The sequence below is a fragment of the Excalfactoria chinensis genome, chromosome 2, assembly GCF_039878825.1.
Source record: "Excalfactoria chinensis isolate bCotChi1 chromosome 2, bCotChi1.hap2, whole genome shotgun sequence".
Classification (NCBI taxonomy): Eukaryota; Metazoa; Chordata; class Aves; order Galliformes; family Phasianidae; genus Excalfactoria; species Excalfactoria chinensis.
Genome location: NC_092826.1, coordinates 22,006,611 through 22,021,721, shown reverse-complemented (window position 1 = coordinate 22,021,721; position 15,111 = coordinate 22,006,611). Strand labels below are relative to the sequence as shown.

General features: G+C 47.4%; 1 protein-coding gene across 1 annotated transcript; it reads left to right on the top strand.

Moving 5' to 3' along the window:
* The first annotated feature begins 548 nt into the window (after nt 1-548).
* PLEKHF2 (pleckstrin homology and FYVE domain containing 2) lies at nt 549-14,755 on the top strand. Its single transcript, XM_072328935.1, has 2 exons — nt 549-684; nt 12,481-14,755. The coding sequence occupies exon 2, from the start codon at nt 12,495-12,497 to the stop codon at nt 13,242-13,244; it is 750 nt and encodes a 249-aa protein (XP_072185036.1). The 5' UTR covers nt 549-684; nt 12,481-12,494; the 3' UTR covers nt 13,245-14,755.
* The last annotated feature ends 356 nt before the right edge of the window (nt 14,756-15,111 follow it).

Sequence of the window (15,111 nt, the reverse complement as noted above, 5' to 3'; positions counted from 1 at the left end):
AACACTTGGCTGCAGTGTGAAATAGGGAAAGTGAAACCCGCAGTGTTTCCTGCAAGTGAGAGTTTCCTTGAGCAGAGCCTCAGGCTGGTTTTCATAGCGGGCATTGCACTGGAGCGGTGTCACAGCAGGCCCCGGGTCCTGTGCAGGAGCTATTACTGCCTCGCTGTATTTATGAGTTCTGTGGTGTTTCTGGTACAGTTTGTACTGTCAGGCCGGGGCGCGTTTTTCCAAGCTGACTGACTGGCAGCTATTCAAACTCAAGTCAGCGACTGCCTTCTGCGTGCTACAAAATGTTGACATAAGAGATTGATAAAAAAGAACACGGCAATCCTTATCGTTCACTTCAAGGAAACGGTGTTTGAAGCGACAGACAGCTGACCCGGGATGGTGCGCAAAGAATGGAAAGGCAATTTCGAACACGTTCCCAAAGCGGGCTGATATTTCCGAGCCCCGAGTACCCCCCTCTGCGCTCCCGCAGCGCCCAACCGACGGGCTGCCGCCCCCCCCTCAGCGCTTCCCGCCCGCCTGGCTCCGCCCAAGATGGCGGCGGCCCCGCCCCGCGCGGGCGGTGTCCCGGAGCCCGGCCCCGGCGGGTGCATGACCGCGGCCGAGCGGGGAGAGCGCGGCGGGGTCGGGGCGGCAGTTGGAGCGCGGAGTGTCGGGCGGGGCCGGCTGAGCAGCGCGGTGAGGGCAGCGCGAAACTGGTGGCTTCCCGCTCGGGGTTCCGCCGTCGGAGCGGGGCGGGGAGGCAGAGAGAGAAACTTTCCTGACGGAGCGTTTCCCCGCTGGGGCTCTGGCCGCTCCGCCGCGGCCATGTTGGGAGCCGGGGGGCTGCGGGCGGGCCGCCGGGGAGCTGCCCCGCGGGCGGAGGCGCGGAGCGGGGCCGGGAGCTGCCGCTCCTCGGCGGGAGGGCGCTGCGGGGGGAGCGGACGGCTGACGGGAAGCGAAGGGGCGGCGGCGGCCGCTTGTTTGTCCCGTCCGAAAGGAGTTGGGATTTAACACGGGGGGAAAAAGCCCTGCAGCTGCCAGCCTCGGGCGTTACATAAGTGTGTGGAGCCCTCCATCGGGGTTCCCCGGTGCTCGCGGGTCCCGGGGGTGCGTGAGTTGGGCCCCAAATGAAGAAATAGTTAAAAAAGCAGCAGCAGGAAGGAGGTGGAATTGCGGAGGTGCGTCTGTCAGCGCTTCGGTTGGACCTGCGTTTCCGAGGGGAGCGCCGTTGCGATGGATGTGTGCTGCCCGGCAGCGGATCGCGGGCAGGCGGCCACTCTCGGCTCCTCTCGCCTCCCGCGGAGCGCTGCCGTGTGTCGCGGCGGGGAGCTGGCTGTGGAGCGGTGGCAGGGCGGTGTGCGCTGGCTGTCTCTGGGTGCCACAGGTTGTCAGTGAAGCGGAGCGGCCCTCGGGACGGCCCGGGTTCCCGCGGCTGGCTCGGTACCGCCGAGCTCCGGGGCGGGCTGTGCCGGCACGGGTTGAGGCCGGGCCGGCGGCTGGGCGGGCCTGAAAGCAAACCTTGCAGCCGGGGAGGATTTCAGAGCTGAGATTGCCGATTCCTCTTTCTCTCCCGGAATAAGGAGAACTTCAGCGCTAGGCTTTCGGTTCTGTGGTGTGGTTTGGATTGGTGGAGGCTCTCTGAAATTAGGGAAGCGTTTAAAGGCTTAATGTTTTCAATGCAGAGACCCTACGGACTGCGCCCATCAGCGTGAGGGGAGGACGGGGCTCTTCAGCACAGAAGGAGCTTTTTTTTCCCCCTCTGAGTTTTATTGTGTAAATAACGTTGACTAATCCAGTGAGAAATCCCTGTGTAGCTGAATACAGGCTCGTAGAAAGGCGTTGGTTGGATGGGACTTCAGAGATCATCATCTATCAGTTCAAGTCATTCAATAAAAAAGACAACAAGTTTGCATTACGTGCAGCAATTATCTATTCATATCTGAAGACCACTTATCAGGTGCTGTCAAATAAGGAGACTTGGATGTTAACTGTGGGAGAGTTCCTCAGATGTCAGTAGGCAAGGAAGTTGTTGGCTTGCTTTTAATTTCTGCGTTAAGAAATTAAAGCTTGTTCTTACTGCCTGAGTGCTAAAGGTGTGCTTGTGACTTATTCCAGGCTCTGTTAATATTCAGGCTTACCTTTCCATTAGCTTTATGTGGCTTTTTAATGACGGATGGTGCTTGTGTATGTGTGTTACAGCTCACAGGGATTAATTCAGTAGTTTGATGGAAGTCTGCTGATCTGGGGATTGTGCAGAAAGCAATTAAAGAAGTGTAGGAACAGACTTCTGAAGTAGAATCAAGTGTTTAATACTTTGTGCAGCAAGTACTCTGTGGCTCTGGGCAGCCTGGCCTGGTGGTTGGTGACCCTGCACATAGCAGGGGGGTTGAAACTATATGATCTCTGTCCTTTTCAACCCAGTCTATTCTATGAAATACAGGGTTTGCTGTTGTAGAACGACTTTGTGTTCATGATTTAGCGGAGGACTTATTACGTTTGAGAGGGGAATTAAAGCTGCTCTGTAGGTGGGTGTGGTAGAACATGCTTACACCAAGCCATTATCTTGGCGTTGGCATAAACTATAAGCCCTGATGACAACTGTGTTAGCATGTAGAGTCCTGCAAATTCCTACCCACGTCAGTAGTGCTGTTGCAGTGAATGGGTCTGCATGCATGAGGAGTTGTTTGACTGAGAGCTGCTGGATTCTCCTTTTCCAAAAGGAAGTATCATTGTGTGCAAGTGTTACCGAACAGAGCACTATTTTTCATGATGTTTTTTCAGCCTGCTATTTTACATAGTCAAAAATGCACTAACGTGTTTGCTTTGGCTCCTCGATGTTACATAAATCGGTAGGAATGTTGCTACCATGGGTGTAATGATACTTTCTGCCTGCTTCTGTTGCAACAATGAATAATTTAAGGATTTTGAAATCTATTTTCAAGTGGTGGTGTTTGTTTTGGTTTTTTTTACCCCCCTTTGCATGTTGGTATTTTACAGTAAAGCAGTGTTCAGAATATTGCATATTCAACATAGGAGCATTTAGGCTTTTTGTCTAAGTGGAAAAGAAGTGGCAAACAGTTGAATTTTCAGGGTTTCAAATCCGGTAACGCTTGCCCCAGTCCTGTCCCTGCACATAACGTGACACCGTGCAAGCAGTGAGCTCTGCGGGGTTGTGATGCGATGGGTCCCGGTGCTCAGCAGGGCAGTGGGCTGCCTGCCCCTCCTGTACTAAGGGATGGCATCGTGCTGGGTGCTCCGGCACACTGCGTGCTTTCCACAGAACTCGGAAGTGCATCAAGTGCATTCGACAAGCTGTCAGAGGCTGGTGAGTGTGTTTCCCAAGAAGGCCTCGTAGTGAAGTTGTTATGATTAAGGGATTCTTTCAGGAACTGACTTTTTTTCCCCTCTCCTTTTTCCTTTGACCATCGTTTGATTATGTAAGAGCAATGCAACGCGTGGCTTGTGTATTTCAAACGTTGTGGGAGAAATGTAATTTAATTATTGCTAGGGGCAGAGGAGAGAGCTGTACGATTCCAGCCCTTGGGTGTCCTGAAGCAAGGTGTGACAGGATGTGTGCTTGGCTCTGAGCACCGCGCTGCGTTCCAGCTGCCTCTGAGCCCCTTGCTTCTGCTGTTGGATTCTAGCTGCTCTGCTTTCCCCACTTTAATATTGAAAAAGTGCTGCGTCTGACTTATGTGCCTGCTACCGGGTCTACTGATAGTAATTCTAACAGCATAGCGTTTGGTATGTCTCCCACAGCAGAGATCTCCAAACTTATCTGGGGTTCAAGAGCAGCAGGAAGTCAGGGTGGCAGGAGGCTATGCTGCTATTTGGCCTGGATCCACTATTACCAAGCCGATTAAAGAAACCTCTTTATTTTCTGAATGAGGCATCTGAATTCTTCAAAGGATACATGCACGTGAAAATAATGTTTTATATAATTTAAAAAATAAAGAAACAACAACTCAAACAGCAAAATAGTGATGATGTGATTATGTACTTCGGTACCTGTGAGTTGTGGGGCTGCAGGGGGAAATTTTGCTGTGCTTCAAAGCCGGGCTGGTTAAAAGCGAGTCCTTTTGTTGTAGTTAGTTGTTAGCAGCTAATGACTCGTTCCTCATTCTCACTCTCACTAATTCTTTGTATGGGTGGTCATGCTGTAATCAGTTCTGTGTAGTCCAGCCCTTACTGGACCACTGTTAAGATGGAGCAACTTGTCTCGTGATGGTGGTGGAAGTAATCAGAATGCTGGCAGTTAGTTGTACTCATTGGCGATGCTGTAAGGAGCATGCTAGCAGACACTGCTTATGTGAGAGGACTGAATCCTCTGTTCTGCTTCGACTGAGAGGCAGCCTGCCTCCCTGGAACTGGTTTATGGCCTGAAGTGTGTGGTAACTTTTTTCTTAAGTAAGCACTTCTATATAGTGTATAACATTGACGTGTGACGTGTGGAAGTGCCTCCACGTGTCCCTCCAAAGGCAGTGATTGATGCTTAACCACTGAACCAATGTGATTTTGAAGAGAAGCTTGTGGAGTGGGTTTGGCGACACTTCAAGCTGCTGTAACTGGGTGGTGGGTTATGCTTTGTGCTCATGATACTGCTCCTCTTCCCCCGCACCTTTTCACAATGCTCATTTAAATGATTTATCTCCCCTTTTGAAAGGTGTGCTGTGAATTCCTGTCCCCGTGTTGTGCTGGTACAACATCGGCTTGTGCTGGAGTTGTTGGTCAGGTGCTTTCTGTTCACTTCTGTCACAGCCCTCATCCCGTGCCCATCTGAGCACAGCAGCACTTGTGCGTGGCATGCTGCTGGCTGACCACATAAAGGTAAAACATGGCTGGCCATCTGTGCTGTTCCTTCAGGGAACTTGAGCTTTTGGGGCCCAAATCTGTGTAAATGTCTTAGTTTTGAAATGGTATCCTGGTGTGTTCCAGAGCACCAGGGATTGCGAGCAAGGAAAAACAGGGAGGGATGGGGCTTGGGGAGCTGTTCCCTTTCCTGCTCCGAGCTAGGCATCTGTTCTGCCAGGAGACAAAAGCACTGTTAGCTACTGAAGTTTGGTACAGATAGCAGCCTGACAGTGGCAATAAGCAGCTGATTCCATTATGATGCAGGATCTCTGACAGGAACGTGGCTCCTAGGCTTCTGTGCCTTCTCCCAGCATGAAGGTGTGTAGCTCTGGGAGCCCAGTGTGCCCGTGCTGCTGGGGCAGGCCCTGTGCCCTGCTCCTTGCACATATCCTGCACAGCCCCTGCCCACCTGGGCCTCACTGCTTTCCCCAGTGAGGCTCTGTGTCCCCTTACCAGGAACCTTGCTTGGTTTCATAGAGCAGCAGTGCTGCAACTCTGATTTTTGAGACCAAAATATGCTGATAAACAGCCCCTGGGAGTAGTGTTGGGCAAGCTATTGTGACTTAAAGGGACAAAGCAGTGAGAACACCTTTGGGAGTCAGCACTCCTGAGTTTCTGCATGTTGGTTTTTTTTTCGATGGGTTGAAGCCTGCTTCCCTTTGCCTCATCCTTTTTCCTCAGGTCTCCCCTATGATTCGTTTGCATTGAAACTGTGAAAATGGGAGCTGGCAGAGCAGCTGGGGCAGCAAAAAAGCATCTCTCCGCTCTCACTGTGCTGGCCTGCGTGCTACCGGGCAAAGCAGGTGGGGAGAGTCTCCTGCTAAAGATAGCTTCTGTATCCAAACCCACTTGGGAGTGGGCTGGGGAATGTAAGGTCACATAGTTTGAAAGATCCTCCTAGAAACAGTCTCTGTGGTGGAAATGTAAAAGGCCTTTCTAGGCATTTTTATCTGGCTCTGGGAGATGTTAAAGGTAATGGGCTTGTCTTGCAGGTTTGACAATAAAGCTTTTGTTTGTCTTCATTTAAAAACATTTACATTCCATGAGCTATTCTTACCCAACCAGTGAATGAAAAGGAAATGACAGTTCTTCCTCCTAAGTTAGGGTATTCCAAAATTCCCTCTAGCATACTGAAAGAATTCTTAAGCTGCAAGATGTTAGGTCATTAAAATAGGAGCTGCCATGGCCTGTGCCCTGAAAAAGTGAGACTTGGGACAGCTATTTGCAGGAGCATTTGTCTTTCTGTCCTGCTTCCTCTGAAGGTCGGAAGAGATTCTGGGTAAGGATTGTGCTGGAGAACTGCAGAGGGTCTCATTGCCTCATTTCTGCTGTTGTGTCCGCCTTGAATTTGTTGCTTCATGCTTTTCTGCAGTGTTGTGGTCATAGAATCACAGAATGGCCCAGGTTGGAAGGGACCTCAAGGATTATGAATCTCCAACCTCCACACTTAATACCAGACCAGGCTGCCCAGGGCTCCATCCAACCTGGCCTTGAACACCTCCATTTGATGATGTCTCCTTTTGTCATTGCTGTTCTTAACATCCTTTGGGTATCAGCAGTTATCCTCTCCATCCGTACCAGCTGCTTACAGTACCGATAGTAAGGCAGTTTGTGAAGCGCCTAAAGGAATACATTGCAAGCAGAGTAACCAGAGAACTGCTTGTTAGGAGGTTGCACTGCTTTATAAGTAGACTTGTCCTGTCTCATCTTTCATCCAGCCCTTGTTGTCCCTTCATGGCTCACGACAGGCAGTGCTGGTTTGTTCGTGAACACCTGGCTTCTGGCTGCAGCTCTCAGAGCTGAGCGCACAGCATGCCTCGTGTTGCCAGCAGAGATGACTTGGTGAAGCATTTGGGACAAGTGATGGCATCGTCCCTTTTTGTATGCGCTGACGGAGGCTGTGTAGGAGGTGGAATTGGTGAGATCCAAGACTTGTACTGATTTATCTCCTGACCTGCTTCAGAAATGTGGACTATCTGCTGTGCTTGTGTTTGGTTCAGCAGTTTTCCCCAATGGAACTGTTTTCAAAGCATTAGAGATCACACATGAAAAATTCACGCCGTTTTGTTTGGCAGTAGTGCAAAAGGTCAAGTGTTGCACTTAAGAACACTACATGTAATGCTAATAGAGATTAAAGTACTGTTGCAGTACTGATGTGCCTTCATAGCCGAGTTGGTCCACAAAAAGGCAGAGAATTACTGTGTCGGAGCCTTTAATCACAGGGTTGTATGAGGGTTTTGGGTAACTTAATCCTCTGTGTTCATGTTTATTCCTCAGTAAGTCAAATTAGCGTGTCCTCCTTGCACAAAGTGCGGGAGGAAAGCTGAAGACGTGTGACCTGAAAATATGGAGTACAGCCATTACTTGAAGCCTGTTACTGAAATGCATATGTAACAGGAATGTATGCTAAGTGACTGCACCTGATGGGCTGTCCTCGGGGAGGGGTGAGCTCTTCCTCTGATCCCAGAGAGGAGTTTCCTTACAAATCACTCACTTAATGCCGATTAGGTGTCTGCTTTGCAGATGGTCCTCGTCTGTCTTGGGTTTACAGTTGCTTTGAGTTTGGACAGGCCTTACGGAGCTTCTGTACCTTTCATGTGCGTTCAGCTTGTGTATTTAATTGTAATAAGGCAGGATGGAGTTCTGCTTGAAATTGGTACTGCCCGAAGCCTTTGAGTTGTGGGGTCAGACTTGACTTGATGAAACCTTTAATTGTTTGATTCTCCTTTGTCTTGAAAAGCTGCTCTGTTTCTTCTCTATTTTTCAGTTCTCAGTTGCTTCCCAGTGGCATCACCTCGGTTACAGTCAGGCTTGTGCTGGTCCCGTTTCACCCGTTTGGGTGGTGTGGCCAGATACTGTGCTTACTGAAATGTATTTATTGGGACTTGTGTTATTGAGTCTGACTTGGAAACATCCAAGCTCTGTTGCTGCTTTAGGACAAGATGGACCTTTAGTGCGGTTGGTTTTGAGCCCTTGTGTGCTTTCTAGTAGTTCAGATACACTTTTTTTTCTTTCCTATACAGCTGTCACCTGAATAGTAATTGCATGTAGCAATGAATGAGCTGCCTGCTTCCTGATACCGTGACCCTAAAGAATCCAGTCTGCCTGGTCTATGTAAATGTAATGTGTTAAACATAATTGTTAGCAACTTAATTGCTCATTGTGATGAAGATGATAGATGAGCAGGCAACTAAGGCAAGGCCAGTAATCATTTTCTTCCCTTCAAGGAATGCTGAAGCACAATAATGTTAAAAATCAGGTGCTTATTGATTAACACTCCTTAGCGGGGGGCTGTGCATTGAATGAGGCTGGTTCTTGCCTAGGTCAGAAAGTAATGGAGCTGTGCTGGTGTTTTGCTGGAGGAGCCAGAGTTGGGGTTGTGTCCTTCTCATACATGCCTATGGAAGTGCTGTGCACTGAGCAGGGTAAGGAAACGAGGCTGTGCTGAGCTGTGTGCAACCCGCAGCACTGAGACATAGCATGAGCATTCTTCTCTTTTAAGTAACATCTCTAGAAGTATTCCGTGTGGAAAGATTGGCTTAATCATCAGGATGCTGCAGCAAAAAGAAACACTTGTGTGCCAAGTGACTGGTTTCATACGCAGCCACTTCAAGGATATTATCAGTCTAGTGGCCTGGAGTGCCGTGTATTTGCTGAAGTTTCTGACTTCCTGAGTGTGTTTCGTTGTAGATAGGTGAAATTTCTTATGGGAGCAGGGCTGGTGGTGTTAGGTTGGATATTAGGAGGAAGTTTTTCACCCAGAGGGTGGTGACGCACTGGAACAGGTTGCCCAAGGAGGTTGTGGATGCCCCATCCCTGGGGGCATTCGAGGCCAGGCTGGATGTGGTTGGATGCCTGGTCTGGTGGTTGGTGACCCTGCACATAGCAGGGGGTTGAAACTACATGATCATTGTGGTCCTTTTCAACCCAGGCCATTCTACAATTGTGAGAGTGTGGATGCCAAAAGTGGGAAGTGAGACAAACATGATGGAAGTCTTAACAACGATGCTTGAGAGTCTTGATTTCATAGCATCTACAGACTGATATTACGTGTAAAACAATACCGCTCTCCTTAAGCAGATTTGTCTAGTCTGCCATTTTGAAGCCCGTGGTTATTTCTCATTCCCTGTTTGCTTGGGGAAGATGTGGGGCATATTTCCAGCAATTTGCCGTCACTTGGGGATTGTTTTGTTTGATCAGATCTTGAAACTCTGCATCTCGAGGGCAGTAATCCAGTATCTGCTTCTCAGAGTGGCCAACAGTGCAAACCTCAGGAGAAAGTGTAGGACGTGTTGCCACCCAGCTCCAGTGGATGATCTGTTATCTTCTGCAGCGTATCTGAACGTGCTCTAAGAGCAGACGGTCATTGTAAAAGGCTGGTAAAGGATAATGTTTACATAGGTTTGAACTGTGATTTCTTGGGGTCAAAGGTTCCATTGTTTTGCTTGCCAGGAGAGTAAAAAGTCCGCGGTGTCTTCTGGCTTCACATCTCCGAGGTCTGTGTGCCTGTGGGAAGAAGAGGGGGTACATCTTTTAATGTCAGCTCCTGCGACTTAGAGATAGCACCTTTTTCTATTCCTAGTCTTTGTTATTTCTAATCATTATTCTCTTTCTTCAGGCTTTTATGACCTTAGCTGAGACTGCTGGGCAAGGATTTGTTGGGTATTATAGGCATAAGCTTCAATGCGGAAGAGATGCTATTCCTTTTTTATTATCTTTTTGTCTGTCCTGATGGTCCTTATCTTGCCCAAAATTCTTGCCCGGAGTCCAGTTTGCATTAACAACCAGCTGGAAGTACAGCCTTGCCCAAGTTTTGGAGCCACGTGACTCAGTTTTAAGCCATGATGATGCTTAAACATTCCCTGTTAGAGCTGTTTTCTCTTAGGTTGCCCTAGAGATCATTTAATTAAAACCTTTAGCCTCTTCTCCCCCTGTTTTCTCCTTGCAGGGACTTGTATTTTGAAAGCTCACGCAGTGACCTTGGGCCGAGTTAGCTCTTTGCTGGCAGCAGGAGCAGGAGCGCAGCTTGCGGGTTGCTGTCATCTCACACCAAGAGCTTGCTGCAGTGACTTGTATGGTTGTGGGTAGTTTTTTGTTTCACTTGTTTTTTTTAATCTCTTGTGAACTAGCAGAATCACTCGGCTTGTTGTGATTTACACATCGGTGATATGAAGCGTAGGCTTAGGAGCAGTGTGTGCTGGTAGGGGTTAGCAGAGAAGTGCAGCGTCCCCCTGCTCTGCTGCTCTGTTTCCTTCTCCTTGCAGGGGATGAGTTGCTGGGTGATGCCATGAGTGACCCCTCGCTGTGGCAGCCCAAGGCCACCCTTGGTTTGGATGTGGCACCAGGTTGCTCTGGAGGGCTGCGTGCTGCCTGTGTGTTGTGAGATAGCAGTGATTGCTGTTAGCCCTCACTGCTAGCCTTGATCTTTGAATTTGATTTTTTTGAGCCTAGGGCAACAACAAACAAACTGGGAAGCCTTGTGTACCAACATCTGCACTCCCTCCTTGGTGCTTTCTCCTTGGTAGAGAGGGGGCTGGCAGCTGGAGCCATCAGCAGCATTTCTTCCCAGTAGTGTGGTGTAGTAGAGGTGAAACTGGTTGCTTGCCTAAAACCTCATTTAAGGTTCTTTGCCAGTGCAGGTGGTGGTAGGTGGCTGTAGAAATTTAAGAAGTGATAACAGTGTGTCTAGATGTTAACGCTGAAGAAAGCAGGTAAATGTAGGTTGTGTGTGCACACCCAAGCGTGCTTGTGTTTGCGGTGGGACTTGGAGTGCTTCAAAGAACTGAGGTTCTGTTGGAAGGTGTATGTGGGGTATGCCTGAATAATAATGTCATCAAAACAAGAAACACAATAGAATGAGTCATGTTGATGTAACTTGAATCTGTTGCTATTCTCTGGGCGGGGGAAGGAAAATCTCTTGGTGTTTACTGTAATACTCATGTTTGCTCGTGGGTTGAAGCCAGCCTGCTCTCTGTGCCTGGCCCTGGCGGAGCATCTCCTCACCATAAATGAGCATCGCCGCGTGAAGAGGGTGGGGCTCCATCTGTTAAGTTTGGTGCTGTGGGATGTAGGGATTCAGTAGTGTCCTTCTTGAGCATCTCTCTTTAAGAGAGTGATGGGTAAAGCTTTGGGGACCTTGGCAAGAACAGGAACAGGAAAAACCAGTTTGGAACATCTGGCTGGGGAAGGAGATAGATAGCAAGCGGGGTTGCTTGGTTTGTTTTTTTTTTCCTTCCATTCGGACTCCCTGTCTTCTGTTCAGAGATAAGCAACAAGCATTTCAGCACTCGGAAAACTTAGTAAAGATAGCGGTGATTATTCTGGTTGAAGGCCAGAAAGAAATTTATCATCTGCGGCAAGGCTGACTTAAGCATGCTGCTAGGGAAGTCATGGAATCACAGGGTTGGAAAGGACCTACAAGATCATCTAGTCCAACCATCCTCCTATCACCATTACTACCACTAAGCCATATCTTGTAGCTCCTGATCCAGACACCTCTTGAACAAATACAGTGGATATAGTTGAATATAGTGTCCATAGTTTTAAAATGATTGGCTTAGTTGTATTTGAGTAAGTCTGCTTGTCTAAATTACTTTAGTATGTTCACTGGAATTGTTTGTAGGGGTAGTACAGCTCTCAAAGCAGTTGCTTAGAAGTTGCTTTTTAATCACATTTAGCTGTGGGTTTGTGGAATCTGAATAATGGAGCATATTTGTTTGGGTGAGGCCTGATAAGAGAGACCTCTGCAAATGAATTCCTGTACAGGAGTTCTCTTGCTGTTCTGTGGGGAAGTACCTCAGTTTGAGGGAAGAAGATCAGTGTGCTCAGTGTTTGTGCTTGGCTGAGCAGCATCGAGGCCTTGTTCCAGTCCTGCTTCATTTCATTTAAAGGCTGATCCCACACCAGAAGCAGGCAGTGTAAATCTGAAAGAACGAATAAGTGAATTTAGAGGATCCTTTTTTGACCTCTGCATTGGAAGCTCTGAGTTAAAGTCACGTTAAAGAGCTGGTTGCAGAGGTGTGAATCGCTGCAGGAACTTATTTTCAGCTAACCTCTGGGTACTGTAATGTCTTGCCCTTACATGAGAAGATCTTATTCCCTGTTAGGGGAAGAAAAAAGGGATGATTTAATCCATAATTGGAACATACTATTCTGTTCTTATTTTATCAGCACTTCCTGACAAGCAAAGTGTCTTCCTGCCTAAACTTTCAGCCAGTGCAAGTCACTCAGTGTTTTTCAGGAGCAGTGAGGAGCTGTGTGACCTGCCCTCTGTGGCGGGCTGCCTGTGGGCGTTATGTCATTGGGATGGACGTAGATGTGTTCAAGTCAAGATGTATGTAAGAACATTACTAGAGGGGAAGCCTCCTAGCCTGTTGCCTGAAGCTCTCAGGAAGCTGTCTGTGTAATAAAGATAGCAGCTCTCAGCTGAATGGAACATTTCTGCTTCTAAAAAGGACTAATCAGTTGCTAAAAATTGTCAGGAGTTAATACTTACTGAAATCTAGTCCAAGTTGGCACTTCTGAGCCAGCAGGTTCCGTTGGATATTTTGAGCAATGTGGGGTTGGTGCCTTCCTTCTGGAAGTCTGCTGTTGAATCGGTTCTGTTCTAATTCCAAACTTGCTTCTTTTTCCTACTTTTAGGATACTTGTGAAAGATGGTGGATCGCTTGGCAAACAGCGAGGCAAATACTAGAAGAATAAGCATAGTGGAAAACTGCTTTGGAGCAGCTGGTCAGCCTTTGACTATCCCTGGTCGCGTTCTCATCGGAGAGGGAGTATTAACGAAGCTGTGTAGGAAGAAACCCAAGGCGAGGCAGTTCTTCCTGTTCAATGACATTCTTGTCTATGGTAATATTGTCATCCAGAAGAAGAAATACAATAAACAGCACATAATCCCGTTGGAAAACGTCACCATTGATTCCATCCAGGATGAGGGAGACTTGCGGAACGGCTGGCTCATCAAGACGCCTACTAAGTCTTTTGCAGTTTATGCCGCCACAGCTACGGAGAAGTCTGAATGGATGAACCATATAAATAAGTGCGTTTCTGATTTGCTTTCCAAGAGTGGGAAGACTCCTAGCAATGAGCATGCGGCCGTCTGGGTGCCAGACTCGGAAGCCACTGTCTGCATGCGCTGTCAGAAAGCAAAATTTACCCCCGTCAACCGCCGTCACCACTGTCGCAAGTGCGGCTTTGTCGTCTGCGGCCCTTGCTCTGAGAAGAGATTCCTTCTCCCCAGCCAGTCTTCCAAGCCCGTGCGGATTTGCGACTTCTGCTATGAGCTTCTTTCTACTGGGGAGATGACTGCTTGTCAGTCCACGAGATCAGACTCCTACAGCCAGTCGCCTAAGTGTTCTTTAAATGATGCGTCTGATGATGATGACGATGAAGACAGTAGTGATTAAAGACCAAACGTTTGTGTTTCAAACCGTATGGAGCTGCTTTTGGGGGAAGCTTGTAGTGAGGTTCCCGGAAAAATTCCTGTTCTAGCCATGAAATATGCCTGAATATCTTCAATAGTGATGTGCCTCGATCTATGAGTTCTCTAGACAATAGATTTTTCACTCCTCTGCAGGGATAGACTGTTGGAAATGTTACCAGATTGTTTTCCAGTTTCTTATACTTGAGTTATGTCTAGGTTAGACTTCTGTGGAAGACTGGAAAATAGAAAGTACTTTCTTAATTTAACAACCCAGGCTTTCTAATGTTTCACATCGATCTATTATGTGGGGTTGGTCGTTTTTTTTGGTATGGAGAGGGAAACTGTAAGCGTGTGTAGAACAGCAAGAAGATGTTTTGGTTAATCCCACAGGCCATCTGTTTTACTAAGCATGGTATGTGACAAGTTGAAATGTGACATGATTACGAACCTCAGTGTCACAGAACTTGGGAACTGTCTTGTTTTGCTCTTATTTATGACCTCCTATACCAAGCAGTGCCTTGTAACACTTGTGCTGATTCAGGAAGAAACAATCCTATTCTGTGTTGTCTGTATTCACCTGATGCTGGTATCTGAGAGATTGTTGGTGCTATAGAGAATAACTGCTGTGTTCAAAGCGGAGCTCTCAGCTGCACACCCACAGGCTGAGGGGGATTGGACCCCATGTCCTCACCTCTTAGGCAGCCCCAAAGCTGCCTGACCCAGTGGGCTTCAGCGGGGTTCTCTCCACAGGAGCTGTGCTGTGGGTTGGGACCTGGAGGTGAGAAGCTGAGGGTGACTTCTCACAGGGATATCCACACGCTTTCTTAGAGCAGTTTAGAAGTTTAAAATCTGCCGAATGCACGTTGAGATTTTAGTGGGGCGATAGAGCATTTTGCTGTGATAGTTTATATTTTTGGAGCTATTTCCCAAATGCGACACTAACTTGTTTCTCAAGACATTGATGAGAGGGTTTCTTTTCCACTTTCTTCCCAAATCTCACTGACTTTGTATAAGAGTAACCTCAAATTTTGAACAAGCAGTCTGCAAATCTGCATATGAAATTGGCTTTCCTTTGTACACAGCTGACCTCAGGATACACGTGAGATGCAAGTTGTTTCATTCTAAGTGTGTACCCAGGACCAAGAACGATATATTTAAGAACTATAATAAGATAGTGCAGAAAATGTCTCTACCGTAGCATTCATTTTTATTCTTAATAAGTTCTTAATACAGAAATGTCATGTTCCTGTGTATGTGTAAAGGTTAGACTTGTGAAAACATGTTAACCCCAAATGCTATGTTTTTATATTTTTATAAAGGTAATGTCGATTTCGAAGGGGAAAAATATCTTTGAAATAGCTGAATATAATAGCAACTGACTTTATACGGAGAAAGGTTAAACTTTTGTGTATCTTTAAGTGACAGTTTCTGCACTGTTTGCCTTGGCTGGCAATAATTGGGTTAAGTATTTATTGAATAAACAATCGATGCTGCATATTGCACTAGTCTCCCATTCTTATACGCTCTACGTCAGTCGTTTAAAAAACTAATTAGCAAAGCTCTTCTAAGCCATCTCACTCAGTGAGGTTCCTGGTAGCTAACGATGCACCCAGCATCTTCAGGGAGGCACTCTGCGTTAATTGTCTGCAGTTCATCGCTGTGAAAGTAAGGGGAATGGTTTGAGCTTGGGCAGTTTCTGAAAAGGACTCTTGAAAAGCACTGAAGAGCACTTGATCTGCTTTGCAATAAACACAAAAAGGAGAGAAAGCCTTCCGATAGATGCTGGGGAGCAGGAAGGTTGTGTAAGGTTGCCAGATAAGCTACTTACAGCTGTATGTATTTAAAGACTG

Coding starts and splice junctions, on each gene's coding strand:
- PLEKHF2 (XM_072328935.1), top strand. CDS start 12,495: ATGGTGGATCGCTTGGCAAACAGCGAGGCAAATACTAGAAGAATAAGC.